Below are 22141 nucleotides of genomic sequence, written 5' to 3' on the forward strand. Positions count from 1 at the left end.
TTCTTAAACTGAGAGGCCCAGAACTGGACACAGGACTCAAGGTGTGGCCTAACCAGTGCTGAGTACAGGGGCAGAATGACCTCCCTGCTCCTGCTGGCCACACTGTTCCTGATCCAGGCCAGGATGCCATTGGCTTTCTTGGCCACCTGGGCACACTGCTGGCTTATGTTCAGCCTACTATCAACCAGTACTCCCAGGTCCCTTTCTGCCTGGCCACTCCCCAGCCACTCTGACCCCAGCCTGTAGCACTGCATGGAGTTGCTGTGGCCAATGTGCAGAACCCGGCACTTGGATGTGTTAAATCTCATGGCCTTGGACTCTGCCCATCTGTCCAGCCTGTCAAGGTTCCTCTGCAGAGCACTCCTACCCTCTAACAAGTCAACACCTGCCCTCAGCTTGGGTGATTTACTGATGATGGACTCAATCCCCTTATCCAGATCATCAATAAAGACATTGAACAGAATCTTGATGCCTTTTCTCACTATAACTGTGAGAATTCCTGGAAGTTACAATATGTAGGAGGCTAACTCACACAAACATTCCTCTCATCCTGTGGCTCAGCAGCTTTCCAGCACAAAGCTGGAAGGCCTGAAGCTGTTTTACTCTTGCACAACAAGTTGAAGAAGCCATTCCACTGAGAAGCCAACATCCACATCTTTTGGACTGTGTTATCTGTGCAAAACCTGAAAACAATAATCTTGCTAAAGGTTTGTAGACTCAGGAAAACAAAATTCTTCCCTGAACTGCATTGTTCCGTGATCTTTCCGAATATTCAAGGGCATCTATCATTCCTGAATCTTATTTGGATCTTCTGCTGGTGTTTCAGGGACCAGCAAAATGCACATACAACTCTAACAATATATAGGAAGGCTTCCTACTGCATATCCTATACTAAGTGTAAAGTTATGTTCTATTTCCACTCTCATCAGCCCTCAAAGCCAAAACACCATTTTGCTAGGGTGACAGTGTAAGAGTCAGTGGAGAAAAAAAGTCCCCATTTAAGGCTCCATACCAGGCTGTTAAATTTTCACCTTCCTTCCAGTTCTCTGAATTTTTTGACAAAGATCTGACTGTTTCAAGGAAGTTTAGGAATCTCTGCTGATGGCTATGCTGAAGCATCCTGCTTATTTGCAAACTGCATAAAAACAGACACACACACAAAAAAGTGTACAAGTATCTTTCAATGTAGTTTTATAACCCTGAAAAATTAGAGCAGAGATAACATGATTGCCTTAAAGTACAATATGATTTGTTAGCAGTTACAAAATCACACAATGATAGACATTTAAAGGGCCTGTGGAGATCATCTAAGTCCAACCCCCCTTCTAAAACAGGTGCACCCAGAGCAGGATGCCCAGGATCACAATGTCCAGAGGGGGAGTTAAATCTCTCCAGAGAAGGAGACTCCACAAACTGTGATCTAGGCAGCCTGTTTCAGTGCTCCCTCAACCTCACAGGAAAGAAGTTTTTCTTCACAGAATCACCAAGGTTGGAAGAGACCACAAAGATCATCAAGTCCAACCTGTCACGACAGACCTCATGACTAAACCAGGGCACCAAGTGCCACATCCAATCCCCTCTTGAACACCTCCGGGGACGGTGACTCCACCACCTCCCTGGGCAGCACATTCCAATGGCTAACAACTCTCTCTGTGAAGAACTTTCTCCTCACCTCCAGCCTAAACTTCCCCTGGCACAGCTTGAGACTGTGTCCTCTTGTTCTGGTGCTGGTTGCTTGGGAGAAGAGACCAAACTCAAACTTCATACTCAGATGGAATCTCTTGTGTTCCAATTTGTGTCTATTACCCCTTGTGCTATTGCTGGGCACTACACTGAAAAGAGTCCCATGATCTTGATATCCACCCTTTAGATATTCATAAGCGCTGATAAGTTCCCAAGTCCCAGCACAAAGCCTCAAATAACTACAGTAAGTCCTCCATGCCCTTCTCAAGCATCACAAATACACAGCTACAAATTAGGTCAACGCAAAGCTTTCCAGCTCTCCATATAGGAATTGTGCCATAGATAATGCTTCCATCACTACTGCTTTTCCTTTAGTGTGAACAGAGCCATTCTTCTCCTGGACAGCTTTTGGCTGAAGATCACTAGAAGTCCCTGGTGCAGGGACCAAGACTAATTTCTCTCCCACCTCCACAAATGCTGGAACTCATTTTCTTTCCCCAGCCTGGTGAATCACCACCTACATTTCTTCCCCAAGAAGGGCAGGGAGTTGGCTCCAGTCCTGGATCTGCCATGACTGGGAAATTTGGGAGGATGCCCAGAAAAAGAGCTCAAAGTCTCTGAGAAAGTTTAATGACAAAAACTACCAACCCAAAGATGGCAGCTGGGAAGGGTTTCAAAGTTTTGAGCTAAAGAACTTAAAGCTAAATCTCAGAAAGCAGGATTTGTAGATTCATAGAATACCAGGTTGGAAGGGACCTCAAGGATCATCTAGTCCAACCTTTCAGGATAAGAATATAGTTTAAATTACATGGTCCAGCACCCTGTCAAGCTGGGCCTTGAAACTGCCTAATGTAGGGAGATAGAATAGAACAAACCAGGTTGGAAGAGACCTTCAAGATCATTGCGTCCAACCTATCAACCAATCCAATCCACCTAATCAACTAAACCATGGCACCAAGCACCCCATCCAGTCTCCTCCTAAATACCCCCAATGATGGTGACTCCACAACCTCCCTGGCCAGCACATTCTTATGGGCAATCACTCTCTCTGTGTAGAACTTCTTCCTAACATCCAACCTCAACCTCCCCTGGTGCAGCCTGAGACTGTGTCCTCTTGTTCTGGTGCTGGTTGCCTGGGAGAAGAGACCAACATCCACCTGGCTACAATCTCCCTTCAGGTCGTTGTAGAGAGCAATAAGGTCACCCCTGAGTCTCCTCTTCTCCAGGCTAAGCAATCCCAGCTCCCTCAGCCTCTTCTCATAGGGATCTCACCACCTCCTTTGGGAGTTCATTCCAATGTCTAATATGAGAGTATGGTTCATAATTTGTCCTGAATGCAGCTCTTGGCAGATGTCATGGCAGGTTTTGAGGTAGACACTCATATAAAATTAAAGAGAAAACTCACTTCATGCAAAATATCAAGTAGTCATAACATCACAACAGTCAGACGCTACCAATCCAGGCTTACCCCGAGCCAAAAGTAGAGAAGTTTCAGGTTTTGGGGGTTTGGCTGGCTTTTATTTGTTCAATTGATTATATTACCAGACTCCCATAGCTGTCCAGTCCCCTTGTTTATCTTCCTAATCTCAATTAAATAATGAATATTCAAAAGAAAATATTAATTGAAGCTCTCCATACCACCTGTGCTGGTTTTCCATCGCTTTGCCTCTGAAAGTGGCATTGGGAATATGATTTAAAACTATTGCTTCTGGATCCTAGTAAAATATTTGTCACAGTGTGTCATGGTAATTTTTAAAAAGCTCTGTCATCTGCCTAATAAATTTGTTAAGTTTATTCAAATCTGATTGAACAAGGAAAGTGCAATGAGTCATGGTTAATATTTCTTTACCTACACTAAGAAATAAAATATATCAAAAATCCAATGCTCAGGGTCCTATTCAGGAAACCTCTATGAGTCTGTAATACATCTTCTACATGATTAAAAAAAAAAGGGGGGGGGTGGGGGGGTGGAAACTTGCTTTAAAATGAATTATTCACCACCTTGAATAAATTTCCATCTTCCCTATTTGCAAAACCCCAAAGTCGGTTATGTAAATTTTAACCTACACTAATTACCTCAGGGGGTATGCAAGCTAAAGGAAAGTAGATGCAATAGGGGAGAGAGGAATAGGGGGAAAAAAAATCCCAGACATTTCCATCACCAGGAAGCAATTTAATAGAGGGGGGCGGGGGGGGGGAAATGTGTAAGTTTTCAAAACCAGAGCAGCCCATGCAATTATTTTTTTATATATATATATAAAAATGTGGAATAATCATTGCTGCAATACCCCTTGAATCAGAGATTTACTGGAAGAAGCCCAAGTGCTTTTTCTCAATGGCATATGCCATGACACACAGGTAAGTGCTTGTTTCTCATCATGACACCACCATTGTCTAGACTGTAAAAAAACAAAACAAAACCCAACCAAAAAAAAAACCAAAAAACTACTATTGGTGACAATAGGTGTTCCCAACAAGAAGATATGAATGGGGTTTGGCTTCAAGGCCAGGTTGGATGGGGCTTTGAGCAACCTGGTCTAGTGAAGATGCTTCTCACTATGGCAGGGGTTTAGAGTCTTTAAAGGTCCCTTCCCTTTGAGAGAGCAATGTGCTCTTTTGGCCAAGAAGGCCAATGTCATTCTGGGGTGGATTAGAAGAGGTGTGAGCAGTAGGTCAAGAGAGGTTCTCCTCCCTCTCTACTCTGCACTGGTGAGGCTGCATCTCGAATATTGTGTCCACTTCTGGGCTCCTCAGTTCAAGACAGACAGTGAGCTGCTTGAAAGAGTCCAGCACAAAGCCACGAGGATGATTAGGGGAATGGAACATCTTCCTTACGAGGAGAGACTGAGGGAGCTGGGGCTCATTAGCTTTGAGTAGAAGAGATTGAGAGGTGACCTCATCAATGTTTACAAATATGTAAAGGGTGAATGCCAATCATGGAGCCAGACTCTTCTATGTGGTACCCAATGACTGGACAAAGGGCAATGGGTGGGAGCTGAGGCATAGGAAGTTTCACGTAAATACGAGGAAAAACATTTTCATTGTGAGGGTGACAGAGCACTGGAACAGGCTGCCCAGGGAGGTTGTGGAGTCTCCCTCTCTGGAGATATTCAAAACTTGCCTGGATGTGTTCCTGTGTAATCTGATGTGGGTGATCCTGTTCTGGCAAGGGGGTTGGACTAGATGATATTTTGAAGTCCCTTCCAGCCCCTGAAATTCTGTGATTCTGTGATTCCGACCCAAACCATTCTATCTAGGTTTCTATGATACAGGTATTGAGGATCTCCAGAGATAGAAAAATAAAAATAAGTGATTCAAATCTGGAAGTTCCAGGTAGTTTCCTGGACTGGGAACTACCACTGCTCACCTGGGATGTACTGAGGAAAGGAGGGCATTGTCTGTAGGCAGAAGGCTCAGTCACAGCACTGCTATATCCTGTTCCTTGTTGTGATACCAGCATAAGCTGTGAACCACCTCCTTCACACACCTTTCTCAGTTTCTTCATCAGCTATCTTGAGGTCTAATTGCACAAATGGCCCATCCACTGATTTCAGAGAGCATGATCAAAATGAGAATTTGTAAAGGCCTTTCAGTCTGGGCTCAGTCTAAAGACACACAATGGTAAGTATTGTTTCTACTGCAGACAAACTGGAGAACCTGACTCAATGCTATTAATCAGTGCTGACTGGATATTTTCACTGGGAAGCTACTTCACAAATGGTATAACTTCATTCTTACAGTCATTTTCAGTTTGGAGAGGAATTAAACAAAACCCAACCCAAACACGCCCTTTTTCCTTTTAGGAGAAGACCCACAAAATTCAGCAAAGCTTTGAACCAGAACAGAGTTGGGTTTCTATCATTTAACAAAAGTGGAGCATTTAAGGAAAATATTTTTTATCATCTCCTTTTTTTAGTCAGTCCTAGCACTGAAATTACAGCCTCCAGGTAAGGAAACTCATCCCACAGCAATTTGAAACAGCCAGTTGTGATGGCCTTGATGAAAGCATGCTCCCTGTAAGGCGTGCTATGGGAGCCCACCTTCCTGCAAGTCCACTTCACCAGGTTAGGGTGCAGAAGAGGCATTGTGGTGACACCAGTAGGGTCTCCAGCAACCTCCCACCATCCACAGGGATGCCCCATGCAGAGAATCACAGTGCTTCCCCTTCATTCCACTCCATGAGACATCACATGGGTACACCACAGTGCAGGCAATGCTGTCTTTCCAGACATAAAGAAATGCCCAAATAAAAGCTTTCACCCAGGACTTCTATCTCTGCATCCCAAAAGGTTTTTCAGTAATGAAAATCCTCTCCACTCAGTTTTCACAAATAAGATAAGTGAGATGCCAATGAGAAGTCTCTCACCTCAGTTTACCAAGCAAAGTGTAAGTAGGTCTGGAAACAAGACCCATGACTCTAGTCTCACTGGTGCCAACCGGTCCTCTTTCTAGACTGGCTGCTGCATGGAGAATCAGTCCCAGTGACTTTCAACATCTAGTGCCTTTACACCACAAGACAAGTCATAAAAGAAGAACCATTTGAGATGAAGGGGGGAAAAATGTATCTTGCAAGGAAAGTCAACATTCCTTTCAGGCAAATTGAGATTTTGAGAGGTTTATCCTCTTTGTGACCTATAGAGAGATCACAGGGAAGCAAGACCTTGAGAAGCTGGATCATCATTGAAATCATCCAAATGAAGTACCAATCACTGGAAGCAAAGACTCTAGTAGCTTGATAAAGCCTGCTCTGAAAATTGCACTGCCTGTTGCTGTTTGGATGACCTTGTCTCAGGTCAAAATCCTGGACTCATGGTGGAGCTATTCATGGTGCCCTCTGCCAAAAATGTGTCACAAGCACTTGGATATGTTTTTAGAAGTGAAAGAGAAAAAGCAACAAAGAATACACACCCCCTCCTGCCATAACTTCCAAGCAGAAAATGAAACCAATTTACTGCTCTTGAGCATAAAATTACAAAATTGGACAACTGAGCCATTTGTAACAGATAGGGAGAAAAATAACCAAGCAGCCAAACAACAGCAACAGAATACCAAACCTACTCACTTTTAAAAGTGATGCTGCAGAACACAAACTGATATTTACTCTAGTCATAAGTCTTACTACACAGATACATTTAGGCACAATGTGATCAGTTTGATCAATCTGTAAAGCACTGTATTATATATCTAGCAGGCCAGTGAACACTGAAGTCAATATGATGATCATAGAAGACCTGGAGATCATCAACGTGAACCCCTCTGAAAAGCAAGGTCACTTAGAGTAGGTCACACAGGAACGTGTCCAGATGGGTTTGGAAGATCTCTAGAGAAGGAAACTCCCGAACCCCTCTGGCCAGACTGTTCCAAAAAGTTTTTGTCTCATGTTGAGATGAAAATTCCTGGGATTGTACTTATGTACATTCCCCTTCAGCCTGGCAATGGGTATCACTGAAAAAGAGACTGGCTCCATCCCCATGACTAGAAATGGTTGTCAGATTGGATGTTAGCCACAGATCTTCACCATGAGGGTGGTGAGACACTGGCACAGGTTGCCCAAGGAGGTGGTAGAAGCCCCATCCCTGGAGGTTTTCAAGGCCAGGCTGGATGTGGCTCTGAGCAGCGTGAGCAAGTGTGAGAGCACCCTGCCTATGGCAGGGGATTTGGAGCTAGGTGATCCTTGAGGTCCCTTCCAACCCTAACAACTCTGTGATTCTATGCCATCCCTTCTTCAGATATTTCTACAGATTGATAAGGTCCCCTCTCAACATTCTCTTCTCCAGGTCTCTCAGTCTTCTCTCATAAGAGAAATGCTGCAGTCCCTTAATCATCCTCATAGCCCTCTGTTGAACACTCTCCAGTAGCTAAGACATATATTAAAGACACTGACTTTTGAATACTTTTTGAAACTAGACCTGGCTCTAAAGTAGGTCTGATAAACATGGGCCTGAACTTCATCAAAACTCAGAGATGTTTTCATTCTAAATTTTAAGGTCCACTTCAATTCAAAGTATTCTATGATTGTAAGATTGAAACATTGAGACACTGAGATCTGTCCAGAGAAGGGCAATGAGACTGGTGAGAGGTCTTGAGCACAAGCCCTATGAGGAGATGCTGAGGGAGCTGGGGCTGTTTAGCCTGGAAAAGAGGAGGCTCAGGGGAGACCTTATTGCTGTCTACGGCTACCTGAAGGAAGGTTGTAGCCAGGTGGGGGCTGGCCTCTTCTCCCAGGCAACCACCAACAGAACAAGAGAACACAGTCCCAAGCTGTGCCAGGGGAGGTTTAGGCTCAAGGTGAGGAGAAAGTTCTTCACAGAAAGAGTAGTTGGCCAGTGGAATGTGCTGCCCAGGGAGGTGGTGGGGTCACTGTCACTGAAGGTGTTCAAAAAAGATTGGATGTGGCACTTGAAGCCATGGTTTAGTTGTCATGAGGTGTTAGGTGTTAGGTAGGACTTGATGATCTCTGAGGTCTTTTCCAACCTGTGTGATTGATTCTATGATTATAGTACTGACAAATTAAACGTACCTTAACGGTTTTGCGTAAGGTGTGCTAAGGAAACCCTGCAAGTATATCTGTTGCAGAGCTATCCAGCTTCTGCAAAAATAAAGATTTTGCCTCTCCAGCTTCGGAACAGAGGACTTGCTTCTCATTTCTGTCTTGCTGTTCACAGAGAGATCACCTGCAGTTTCTTCAAAACCACCAGGTATTCCTTCAGATACTTATTTCACAGTTGAGAAGGTGTAGTTTCAAGGTCATAAAGCTTTGATGTCCTCATCAAAATCTACAGTGTTGTAAGTGTATGCAAGGCCATTTATCAGAGTATCTGACAACCATAGCAGAGCACTGAAAATATACAATGCTGAAATGGGATTTGCCATTGATAAAGAGACTTCAAGCAGAAATGTGCTAGCCTGTCAAAGCTCCACAAGTTCAGATGTTTCCAGATTAGCCTAGAAATCACTGCCTACTAAGAAGCTTCAGGTAATTTAAGCCTAAATAATTAGCTCACTGCAGGGGGTTAGGACAAGATGACCTTTAAAGGTCCCTTCTAACCCAAACCATGACATAGTGAAAGATCCTAACCACATTTTAGTAGGAAACACATTCCCTCCAGTATGAACTCATGCAGTATGAGCAATGCTAGTGGAAATCAAGTGAACTAGCCAATGTATGGATCTAAAATGAATAGTTTACATTGAAAATGACAAAGAAAATAAGTTCGTAAGCCATGTAACAAACTAGAGGGGTTTACAGTCTTTTCTAATTTCTGGATGCTGACAGCAAATCATGGCATGAACAACCGAAGAGAAACTGAAAGGGAATAGCAATCGGAAATACAGAGACTTTTGTGCGTGTGTGTGTGTGGTTTTTCTACATTCTTCCTCAATTTAGAAATGCTTGGTAATTCCAGCACAGAATGTTTTTATTATTTCTACAGCCTTTTCAAAGTCCCTTCTGAAACTTTACTCCTTTAAGCCTCTTATTCTTCCCTAAAGTGGGTATCTAATTTTAGGTCTGTTTTGCAGAAAACTGAGTCATAACAACTAATTTGCCTGTTACAACCCAAAACCCCTGATGTTGAAGTCTGAAGTCACAGTCTGTCCCATCTTTTCAAGTCCCCATTCTCTTTTTTTATGGCTGTCAATAAAGAATTGCTTCACAAATTAATCTCTGTAAGTGTAATCTAAAAAGACAGGCTTTAGCTTTATCAAATAACTTCCATTTGTACTGGCTTTCACACCGTCCTCCATTTTAAGTGTGCAGATGTGCACTGGAACACTTCATAATTAAGAGACATTCAAAATTAGTATATGAAAATTGCAGAGAGGGAAACAATGCCTTAACTACAACAGTGGAAATGACAAGTTGCTATGCCTAATGATTTTAACCTGTAGAGGACAGAACTCCTCCAAGCCCCCATCCTGCTCCATCTCTCTGCAGAAAGGTCTAGATGGAAATTGTTTCACATTCCCAGCTGAAATGTAAGCTCTCCCTCTCTGATCTGAATCACAGACTCAGGGAATGTTTTGGGGTGGAAGGGACCTCTGGGGACTGTCTAGTCCAACCCCTTTGCTAAAGCGGCGTCACCCAGAGCAGATGGCCCATGACAGTGTCCAGGCAGGTTTTGAATCTTTCCAGAGAAGATGACTCCACAACCTCTTGGGCATTCCTGTCCCAGTGCTGTCACTCTCACAGTAAGAAAGTTTTCTTTATGTTCAGAGGGAACCTCCTGTATTGGACGTTGTGCCTGTTTCCCCTTGTTCTATCACTGAGCAAAACTGAAAAGAGTCTGGCCTCATGCTCTTGATCATGGGATCAAGATGTTGACAAGCATTAAGAAGCTTGTCTTTTCAGTCTTCTTTTCTAAAGGCTAAATAGCCACAGATCTCTCAGCCACGATGAGCACATGATCATAGTATGCTGACACATCTTTGAGTGAGCATATGCACTTGAGTATATGTTCTCTTTGCAACCACCCAGTCCTGATAGTTCTGTCTTATAGAATCATAGAACAGTTTAGGCTTGAAGGGACCTCTAAAGGTCATCTAGTCCGACCTCTCCACAGTCAGTAGGGACATCCCCAACTAGATCAGGTTGCCCAGGGCCTTGTTGAACCTCACCTTGAATATCTCCAGGAATGGGACCTCAACCACCTCCCTGGGCAACCTGTTTCTGTCTTCCACCACCCCCATAGTAAAGAACTTCTTCATGATATCCAATCTAAATCTGCCCTCCCCTAGTTTGAAGCCACTGCTCCTTGTTCTGTCACTGTGGGCCCTTGTAAGCCATCTCTCCCCACCCTTCCTGTAGACCCCCTTCAGGTACTGGAAGCCTGCTATTAGGTCTCCCCGGAGCCTTCTCTTCTCCAGGCTGAACAACCCCAGCTCCCTCAGCCTGTCCTTGTAGCAGAGATGCTCCAACCCTCTGATCATTTATCTAAGAGTCTAGCAGTGAGAGGAACTAAAAGGTTGCCAGTGGTTTGAGCAACAGTGATGAGTTCCCATCTTTGTCTGAAGTTCAGTAAACATTCACGTAGTGCAAATGGACTTTCTCCCCAATATTTCTACACTTCCCAACTTAGAGATTACTTGGTTATTTTTCAGGCTAAAAAATTAGTGTGAACAACTCCAAATCCCTTAAAACCTCACATTACACATGGAATGCCTGGTATACCTCAAAATTTGGCCTGCTTTGAGCAGGAGGTTGGATTGTATAGCCTCCGGAGATCTGGTCCCTTCACACCCAGATTGATCTCTTCTGCGAAACACAGGTCAAAAGTACCATCCAGTACAGATTCCACTCAATAAATTCAGCTCTGCTGTAAAAGTCAGCAGAAGCACAGAAGTTACAACTTTTAGAGCAATTCATTTACCTGCAGCTCATAAAACCTGTGTAGTCCATTATGTTGCTAAAGAGCCTCCCGTCATAAAAGTTAACCAACAGTAGATTTAGTACATCTGTGACTACAGTTTAGCTCTGAAGGTATTAAAAAAAACAACATATTAATAAAACCTCCCCAGGATAAAAATAATAATAGTAATAAAAGTAGTTCTCAAGAATATATGATCAGCTAAAATTTGTTCTCATTGTATTTCTTTTTGGAGGGCTCGTGTGTCTATGTATCACTAACACTCACTCTTTCCCTACACCCCACATCTCAGTTCTGTGTCTTTTAACAGGTGTTCAGTACTTGATGAAGCCACTTGAACTTCAACAGGGCATGGCTTCTCTTTGAAGAATCTCTCCAATTGCCTCTGTTTACTGAACCATAGAAATAGCCTTCCTTACTTGAGTTTGCATTAGGATAATGAGCCAGAGAGCTGACCAGTCAGATTACCTTAAGCAGGAGCAAATGCAGTATCATCAGTTACAGTAGCTGTAGGATTCATTGTTCCAGCTCAATAGAATATCAGGAATTACTTTAGTTGTTTAATTGTCCCTCTGATCTTAAAGGAAGAACACAGTGAATCCAACAACTCCTTTTTAAGGGAAAATAGAAGAAATTAAGATATTAATTGCTTCCATTCTAAACATTTACTTAGCTAAAACACATGTAAGTAACTGGTGAACAAAGCAATCAAAAGAGGATTGCAATTGAAAGGAGCAGCAGAGTATTGTGACAGAGGCCATTTACAAACATATAAAACATCTTTTCCACTGTTGGCATTCATTTCCATCCTCCCCTTTCCATCCCTCCCACTTCTTAACAAGAAAAAAAAATTATATGTTTCTGAGTGTTTAGAAACAATGAGGGAGAAATCTTTGAAATTTGGAAGGTTCCCACTGAGGAAGGAGAAGCCAGCTTGATAGGAAAAAAAAAAGATATTAAGAAAACTCAGGTTGCCAGCCTACAGGGTAGAGAACTCCCCTAGACAGCATCTTGATCAGGCTTTGGGTCTGTTGGGTAAGTGCTGATGCACATCTGAGGTCCATGGACACTCACTAGTCAGGACACTAGGAGTCCAAGGGTCAGAAGTCAAATATCTCAAGCATCAGGAAGTTCCACTTACAATTTTTCTTCTCTAACATAGGTTTTGGTGAATTGCTTTTTTATCACTCCAAGAGCAGTCTACCTTGGAGGAATATAGTGAATTTGATGAGCTGGCCTTATGACAGGTTTCAAGAGGAAATAAGGTATGCTAAGTGCTTCTGATTTCAGACGTTGTTCTTACTCTGTAAAATGGAGATACCCATAATTCCTACTATAAGAGAAATTAAATGGAAACCAGTATACTAAGAGAATGCAGAAATAATTTGTCACTCAAATCACAAGGAGAGCATATAGGTACCCTACCAAAAATGAATCACAGAATTGTTAGGGTTGGAAGGGACCTCAAGGATCATCTAGTTCCAACCCCCCTGCCATGGGCAGGGACACGTCACACTAGATCAGCTTGCTCACAGCCATGTCCAACCTGGCCTTAAAAACCTCCAAGGATGAGGCTTCCACCACTTACCTGGGCAACCTGTTCCAGTGTCTCACCACCCTCCTGGTGAAGAACTTCTTCCTAACATCCAATCTGAATCTACCCATTTCTAGTTTTGTTCCATTCCTTCTAGTCCTATCATTACCTGACACCCTAAAAAGTCCCAGCTTTCTTGTAGGCCCCCTTCAGATACTGGAACGCATTCGAATGTGATAGTTATTTAAAAGCTTGGCAAGCATCAACAAGAGGTAGCCAGGACTCAGCTGAGGAAAAGGCACCTTCAATTCTTAGGTGCACATTTTCACATGGGTATTAAACTAAGAACAATCACAAAGGATTGTGAAATGCCCAGTAGACCATGGCTTTGATGAAGAGAGGTCATCAGGTACCATCAGGATCTAAACAGTGCTATTATTCAACAGGGTAAAACATGCAAGCAAATGTACATTGGTATTTTATATGACCAAGGCTGATACCACTGATTAAATTCCTGATTGGAGAGATTTGTCATCATCTTACACAGTACCAAATTTTACCCATGGATTACCCACCATTAACCAAAGCAAAAGTGATCACTCTTCATCATACAGATTGATCTCACTGTGACTTTACAAGCAGTCAGAGCAGGGACAATGTTGACTCCATAAAAATACTAGGTCCAATGGCCAGAGGCATTAACCTTTGTTTAACCAAAAGGGAAATCTCTTGGTGAAAGGCAACCTTGTATTGATATCCACCTGCAACAAACAGCACATTTCCACTACTACAGCTCAGCCACTGGTATGGAAAAGTAAAATCTGCACTTTAGTTTCAGAGGCTCTTGAATATTTCACACTGAAGTCATGGATCAAAACTGATTATATTGTTGTAATGACCAAGTCCTGCAAGGTGTTAAGCCCAGCACAGAGGGCTAAATGTAACAGATGAGAAAGATGGAGGCTGTGCAAAATTTACTTCTAGTTAGAGATACAGACCGAGTTGCAGGAAAGATATTCCTGACTTCTCAGGCAGTGTTGATGCTTCCAACTGCCTCATTATTAATTTATCATAATATCAGTCAGGGTTGGAAGGGACCACAAGAATCATCTAGTTCCAACCCCCCTGCCATGGTCAGGGACACCCCACACTAGATCATGCTGGCCAGAGCCTCATCCAGCCTGCTCTTAAACACCTCCAGGGATGGGGCCTCAACAAAACCTGCACAAAAATGAATATTCACTTTCACTGTCTCAGTACAGAAACAGATAAAAATCCTAGAAATGTTTTTGCTTGTTTTCCCTGGGCATTTCAATTACTAACTGTTGATAAAGGCCTATCAAGTGCAAACTCACCCCAATAATCAGTGTTTGCTTCATCTTTGGCAGTATCTCATGTTCTGAGACCATCTTGCCTTTAATCAAACACTTTAAACCAGCTTTCTGTGCCTATTTATCTGCTCTGGAAGATCAAACTCTTCCCATAAGCATGTGTCCCTGTCTTGTCTCGTGACAGATGACTTCCTGCTGTGTTCTGCATACCCAGTCATGGTTGTACCTGCTTTGCTTCTACCACAACACAGTCCCATAGTTATGATTTTCTCTCACTAGAGTTTGTTTTTCTTTACTAAAAGTAAATGCTGTTGAGGGTTTGGAATCTGTAGGGCTACATGGTAGGCTGCAGGAAACAGGCCTGCTTTCCAAATTTAATATTCTTTAATGTGTTTGCTAACAGAACACTGACATCTGCTTAATGCTTTCTGTACAAGAATCTCTCAGATCTCCTCTGATGCGTTTCTTGCCAACCCCAACTATCAGCTTTTGCATTTCCAAAACAGAACGTGAAGTAACAACACAGCTTAAAGTTCCAGAGCTAAGATCTTGCATAAACCTTTTCTTCTTATTATTGTTATTATTTTAGAAAGTGCATCTGCCCTTTCAAAACCTTCTAATCATGGTGATCTCATGCACTGACCTGCTGTTTAAACAAAAGCCACCCATTTACCATGAAGCTACAAAGCAGAGGAAAAAAGCAATGAACTAAGGGATAGACAGTTAATACATGGCTGCTCTCTTCATGCCAGCACTGACAGCAAAGCTCCAGTGCCAATCAGATGTCTCACTGGGGAGGGGTTTTGGCAGTCTAAAAAAGAAACAGCAACAATTCAAATGTATTTCTGAAACCTCCCTTACAAAACCAGCTTCATTTACTGTAAACTCTCACTTGCTATTGTTAGCACTTGGGCTCCCATGTCTTGTTTTCATTTTGTCAAAGCAAAGGAATGTGAGAGAGAAGTCTGTTAGACTCCTTCACTCAGCTCGAGGGTTAATTACTCCGTTTGGTAGACATTTGAAAATATTATGTTACTTCTAACAGCAAAATTGATAGAAGCTTGTTTCAGGCTCACTTTATGTCATTATGGCAGATTAAATTAACTAATCATAAATTATGCTGGCTAAAGTACATCTGCTACTCACTAAACCTGCAGAAGGAGGGGACAGGGGTTTTTTCTGAACTAGAAGTAAATGCCACATGGCAAACAAAAGACTTCTTTTCAGTTCAATAAACATACATTCAAGCAACAAAAGCTGGGAGCATGTCAAAGACAGCAGTAACAGATTCTTAAGACCATGGCAACAGAACCTGTAGCTCCTATGGAAGGACATGAAGGATGTTGACTTGCTGGAACGTGTCCAGAGAAGGGCAACGAAATTGGTGAGGGGTTTGGAACACAAGCCCTATGAGGAGAGGCGGGGTTGCTTAGCCTGGAGAGGAGGAGACTCAGGGGTGACCTGAAGGGAGGTTGTAGACAGGTGGATGTTGGTCTCTTCTCCCAGGTAGCCAGCACCAGAACAAGAGGACACAGTCTCAGGCTGTGCCAGGGGAGGTTTAGGTTGGATGTTAGGAAGAAGTTCTATACAGAGAGAGTGATTGCCCATGGGAATGGGCTGCCTGGGGAGGTGGTGGAGTCACCATCATTGGAGGTGTTCAGCAGGAGACTTGATGGGCTTCTTGGTGCCATGGTTTAGTTGTTTAGGTGGGTTGGATTGGTTGATGGGTTGGACACGATGATCTTGAAGATCTCTTCCAACCTGGTCTATTCTATTCTATTCTATTCTATTCGGGTCTATCCAGAGATCAAGAAGTAAAGATGGCCCATTAAAAAGTAAAGATCAATTAAAGAACAATAAGCATGGTCACATTATTGTTAGATATCTATGAATACCAATATAGTATCATTGAATTATTTTGATTGGAAGAGACCTTTAAGATCAAGACCAACTGTCAACCCAGCTCTTCCAGGTCACCGCTAAACCCCAGCAGCACATCTACACACCTTTAAATCCCTCCAGGGAAGGGGTCTCTGCCAGTTCCCTGGGCAGCCTGTTTCAGGGCTTGACAACCCTTTTGGTGAAGAAACTGTTCCTAATGTCCAGTACAACTTGAATCCATCAAAGGGACAGGTCGGCAGACTCTACTGCCAATGTCATATTCCACTTTCTGTTCAAAAGCTGTTGTTCCTGTGCTTCCAAAGAGAGGATGGACATATACAGTACTGATCTAGAAGGCAATATAGATTTTACAGTGATCTTCTTGTTATCCTTTGCATTGCAGGATGCAAATGTGACATCTGATACCACGACGGTGAAAGCAGAACTATTAAATGTGGATTCATATGTGAAGTTGTTAGTTAAAAAGCAGAATGCTGGTTTCAGATGACCAGACTTCTCTCTACACTGTGAACTTTGCCAAACATCTCTAGAAAGGGTCCAGAAAGAGCTTCCTAGTGACTATGCTTACAGGAAGGGTAAAACAAAGCATTGAGAAATCCATTGTCTTCCTTCAGGTGGCACAGAGCTTCGGGAAGATCCCAATAGCTCAAACTTAGTACGAATTCTCAACATACTATAAAGTCTTCTGGAAAGTTGCAGCACTCTGTTCACCCGTCCCTACTCACTTTGTGCCTTGAGGCAGATAATGCTTTTAGTACCACCTGGGTCCTTTTCCCTCATGTTTCATTCCCAGTTCATACTCTCTGAACAATATTCCCTGTATCACCTTCTGTGAATGATGCACACAGCTACAAAAAAAAAAAAAAAATCAGAAGGAAGGAGCTACAGCTACACGAAGATTTAGAGGAAAACAGCAAGAAGGGAATTGTGTCCTTCACCAGCATGCAGAAGGCAGTGATGAGATTAAGTCTTGCAGTGAAGAAATTCTAAAAACTTCCTCTGAAAATACAAGGAAGCTTAGAGCACCATCAGTCACTGGCTAACCTATTTTAAGCCCATCAGAGCCAGGGCACTGTTCTCATGTTGCTAATTAAAAATGATAGATTCATCAATTAATCTCTCTCCCTGTCCCCTAGCCTTGGTATGAGATTTTTCAAAGGGACAAATGGTAGTTAGGTGCCCACAAGTATCGTTTCAGCCCTGAAAACTTGTGCCCTTGTCAACAGGAACATGATATCAGCTCTTTACACTGTGAAATGACAAAAAAGACAACCAGAGGAAGCTTTGACATCCTGAAAAACACAACAGATTTCTAATCTGGGAATAATCTTAACCTCTGTACAACAAATATTGCTGCATAAATCCTTCCTGGGCTCCAATCTGAACTTGCTCATTGATAGATGAATAAGCTTCTGTTAAATTTGGCAGAGAGAGATGTTCTAAGCTTAGGCTCTTGATTGAAACTCAATTGCAATACTTACTACGGAGCAGTCAGAGACACTCCGCTATTTAGGAGAGAAGCAATGAAGGCAATCTAATTTCATTCACATTGAAATGGAGACAAAGATGAAGGTCCTGCTGTTAGCTTAGCAAAGTGCCAGTCACATAAAGCAAGCCAAAGAAATGGGTTATCTTTTCCCCTTTCAATATGTGTATCACCAGGCAGTGAAATAGAATTGGGGTGTACAAGGTTAACAAGTCAGCATCGTGTTATGAAGCAAGAGATAAAAATTGTCTTATAGTTTTTAACTCTGACCTGTTCCAGTGAAAAGCTGCCAAGCAGAATTATGTCATCTTGAACATCTCTCTCAAACTGTTCGATATATGAAGGAATCTCTTCATCTTCCAGCTCCCTGTGAAGGTCACGTGCCTTACTGGAGCTGACAGGCATCACGGGGTCTGGAAAATCCTCCCTGGCAAGATGGGCTGCTTGAAACAAAAGTGGCACGTTATCTCTTAGCAAATGGAACTCCATTCCCTGCTTGGTACCATCCCACTTGATTTGTTTGGCCCACCAGCATTTTAAGACAACTGTTCCTGCTATTAAATGAACAGTAATAAATAATAGCAGCAGAACATCTGTTGGGTTCCAAGTCCCATTACCAGGAGGACTCTCCTCAAGAGCAACATCTGCATACTACTTCAGCACATGTAGCTTGATCCTTAAGTAATTTTGAAAGGGGGTGCTCTGCATTTCCATCATCGCTTCATTCCCCCCTGAGCCATAAAAGAATTGGGATTTAGAACACCTTGGGCTTTCACTCCTGAGCAAGAGCAGGAAAAACTGCAATTGAAAGGGAGTTTTAAGCGGAGTCACACAAAATATTTTGTCTTCCTCCCACTCTTCCCAGAGCATCCAATTCTTCTCCTGGGTGAGTGCACCCAGCTCCTGCCTAATTAATTGAGTCTGGTTCTGCTGTCATCCCTTGTCTGGTTGTCATGTCATCTGCATCATTCCTCTGATTTCACTGTGGTGATGTATACAAAACTGGGTGCATGCTGCACATACATAAAAATAAATCTCATTCATAAAGTCAGCCTTAAAGAGAAGCTCTGTCCTGCTTTTCACTTTAATTCATTGCGCTGCATTAAAAAAGAAACAGTAGGTCTCACTGAAATCTGCTACAGTAGCAATACAAGTTTGGGTAATAAACCACTGACAACTATTTTTGCTCATTTCTCCATGTTAGCATCACTAAGAAATGACAGATTCCAGGTTGTCCATGTCTTGACTTTATCTTTCTTGTCTCACATTTATGTGTGTAAGTTTTTATAGTCCTCTGTGCCTTTCTCTGCAAGAAACTGCCATATCTAGTTATTTGCTTTTCTCTTTGTCCATCCCAAGACATGAAAGCAGTTAAAAGACTTTTTTTTCTCCTCAGTCCCCTTTGAAGTCTTTCATTCTCTAATGAAGACCAGAAAAGGAAAGATAAAACTAAGGCTATTAACATTTTCAGTTTTGCTCACTACTCATTGTTTAACGACTTTAATTGTTGAGTCTCCTGCATACTTAAATCACCTCAGTGCCACCAACACACAGGAAGTAGGTTGGGGTCTTTTATTTAATTACAACAGGATACAATTCAAAATCATGTTGGGGGAAGTGTACAGTAGATATAAACAATCCAAACCGTTACCTTAGGGTACACAATCTCTTCACGTAGCATCTCGCAAGCCTAATGAAAAGTGATTTGACCTACAACTATTAACCGCAAAACCAACACAAGATTTATATTTACATTTACTGTAAGATCAAGAGTGTGGTGAGGAGAGAGAGAAAATCCAGAGCACACTGGAAATGGAAGCATTGGTGACAGAAGAAGATGCAGCTTCTCTTGTTCCATGCAATGCTGTGTTGTACACATGGGGCCGTAGGCTCAGCTGGTATAAATCAGCTGCTTTACTGCTCACTCCTGTTTATATCCTCTGCACCCCTAACTCAGGACTCTCTGAATGTAGACAGATAGTCTTTATGTATCAAAAAAGTAAAAGGAATAAAAATATCCTGTTCAAAGAGAAGACCACGCAGTGAGCCACCCAAATTTTCCTTGTTGCATTTGTTGTTTCTGGGAGGAATCACATCAAGTGAGCTCAGTTTTGATGGAAGACACCAAGCTTATTAGCACAAGTTTTGGGGAAAAAGAACAAAAGAAGACAGAGAACATTTTCAAAAGCTTTTTCAAGGTAAGTAACTGCTAAAAATACAGAGATAAATTATGAATCAGATTTGAATTTTTTTTTTTTCTTCAGAAGATACCTAGATACATAGAATCACAGAATATTAGGGGTTGAGAAGGAGATCTGGAGGTTATCTAGTGCAACCCCTCTGCTAAAGCAGGGTCACCCAGAGCAGGCTGCTTAGGATGGCATTCAGGCAGATTTTTAATCTCTCCAGAGGAGACTCCACAACCTCTCTGCGTAGCCTGGTCCAGTCTTGCATCACTTTCATGAGGTCTTGGGTGACAGGTTGGACTTGATGATCTTTGAGGTCTTTTCCAACCTCATTGATTCTACAGAATACATAGAATAAACCAGGTTGGAAGAGACCTTCAAGATCATCGTGTCCAAAATGATTCACAGGAAATAAGTTTTTATTCATATTTAGGTGAAACCTCCTATGTTTTAGTTTGTGCCTGTTGCCCTATCACTGAGCACCACTGAAAAAGTCTTGCCCTTTTCTCCTGACACCTGCCTTTTAGATAAGCATTGACAAGATCCACTCTCAGTCTTCTCCAGGCTAAACAGCCGCAGATTTCTCAGCCTTTCCCCATCAGAGAGATGCTCCAGTCCCCTCACCATCTTTGTAGCCCTCCATTGGACTCTCCAGTAGTTCTTTGCCTCTCAAAACCAGGAGCCCAGAACTGGGTAGAGCACTCTAGATGTGGCCTCAACAGGGTAGAGTAGAGGGGAAGGAGAACCTTCCTCTACTCAAATTCTAAAAATACTTATTGAAAAGATGCAAAAGCTTTTTTAAGCACAGTTGGACAAACTTCACTTGCCTGAGCTGGAGGCAGGGAAAGAAAGGGTTATTCTATAGAATCATAGAATGGTCTGGGTTGGAAGGGGTCTCTGAAGGTCATCCAGTCCAGCTACCTCTGCAGTCAGCAGGGACATCCTCCACTAGATCAGGCTACCCAGACCCCTTCTGAGCCCCACTTTGAATATCTCCAGGGACACGGCCCCAGCCACCTCCCTGGACAAGCTGTTCACATGTTCCACCACCCTCATAGTTATTCAGCTGGGCTGTTCCTTCCCCACTGGGTTTGCAAAGAATCCTCTGAAACTTAGTCACCATCAGGCTGCTCCTTGTCTGAACTGAGCCATAGGTTAGAGGCTTGTGCTGTTGCCCTGCAGCAACACCGGACCAAAACAAATCCTCCCTCTCCTTGCAGTACACAAAAGAGTTCATGGCATTAAAAATGTTACTGCTTTATACTCACAGGATTAAATGGCTGAAAAATGTAAGAGGAAATCCATTGATGGATTAATAAATTAGTGAATGACTAATTGCTTCAGGTTGTTAGGATCTGCATTAAACTTGGTTGCTTCAGCTGTACTTTGCACTGTGAGTCAGGTTATCCATGCCATTTAAATGGCATCTTCTCTTTAGCATAAGCTGTACTTGCAGATGTTGTAATTAAAACACTTTAACCAGTATTAGATTGGCTGCTTGCAACTTAATTTAGGCCTACATTGGCCATCAGATAGCAGAAGTTTATACAGCAAGAGGAGAATTTAAAGGGTAAGTTCACCAGCAGACCACATGTCAGGATGGGTTTGACTATATAAACCAGCTATAACCCCTGCATGGAGAATGTGTTTTTTAGCAGCTTGGTTCTAGCACACTCTGTGCAAATTGTACCTAAAGAAGTGCATCACCAAAGACTCATGCATCAGTTTCAAACGGGTAAAATCATAGTATCATAGTATCAGTCAGGGTTGGAAAGGACCACAAGGATCATCTAGTTCCAACCCCCCTGCCATGGGCAGGGACACCCCACACTAGATCAGGCTGCCCAGAGCCTCATCCAGCCTGGTCTTAAACACCTCCAGGGACGGGGCCTCAACCACCTCCCTGGACAATGTCTCAAGACCTTGCACTTCAAGTTTTTGGTTGTTGCCAAAGAATAATATAACAGAAAATATTGTTTTATGGCATTCAGCTGGCATCATTTTACATGTGTATGGATCCACAATCTTGAGTTGTTTGAGAGATTGTACCCCTGGGTACACATATATATTCCACATCTTCCCCTCAAAATCAACACTGCCTTTCAAGTTGCCTTGTAACATGAACCATAAGAGTGACCAACAGGTTACCCAGCGACAAAATGCTTTAAACATACAATTATATAAATTCTGAGCCACGTTCTTTCCTGTCCTTTGGGGACTATCTATTAATTAGGACTGTATGACTACGTGATTTTTCAGCTCAGTGGTCAAATGAGGAAAAGAAGCAGTTCTGTAAGAGTGGAACCAAATGAATCCTAGTTTTCTATGGATTTTCTGATGTCTAATAAGGGTCAAGCTTCCATATTAGCTTTTCCTTCAGTGGAGGCATTAATAATGCTTGTCTGCTCTGCTCAACTGCCCACTTCCACAAAACTGGTAGGGAAGTCAGACCTGTGAGACTTGCTCTCTGTTAAAAAAAAAAAAAAGAGAGAGAGACTGGAAGGGAACAACAGGTTCAAAAATTGGGAGGGAGAAACACGGGCTGGCAGAAATAAATACAACCTAATGCACTCACAGGAGTGGAGACTGCACAAGCCTCATTTTCTCAGGAAAATCACAGAGTGATTTGGGTTGGAAAGAGACCTTTAAAGGTC

General features: G+C 42.6%; 1 protein-coding gene across 1 annotated transcript in view; it reads right to left on the reverse strand.

Annotated features, from left to right (window-relative positions):
- The window catches only part of LOC137455777 (uncharacterized), a 231214-nt gene that overhangs the window by 155063 nt on the left and 54010 nt on the right, over positions 1-22141 (reverse strand). Inside the window, exon 8 of the mRNA XM_068166871.1 lies at positions 17572-17741. Coding sequence (XP_068022972.1) covers positions 17572-17741 — 170 coding nt within the window. The remainder of the gene's footprint in view (positions 1-17571; positions 17742-22141) is intronic.

The sequence above is a fragment of the Melanerpes formicivorus genome, unplaced genomic scaffold, assembly GCF_026170545.1.
Source record: "Melanerpes formicivorus ecotype bairdi unplaced genomic scaffold, bMelFor1.0.p_v2 SCAF_109, whole genome shotgun sequence".
Lineage (NCBI taxonomy): Eukaryota > Metazoa > Chordata > Aves > Piciformes > Picidae > Melanerpes > Melanerpes formicivorus.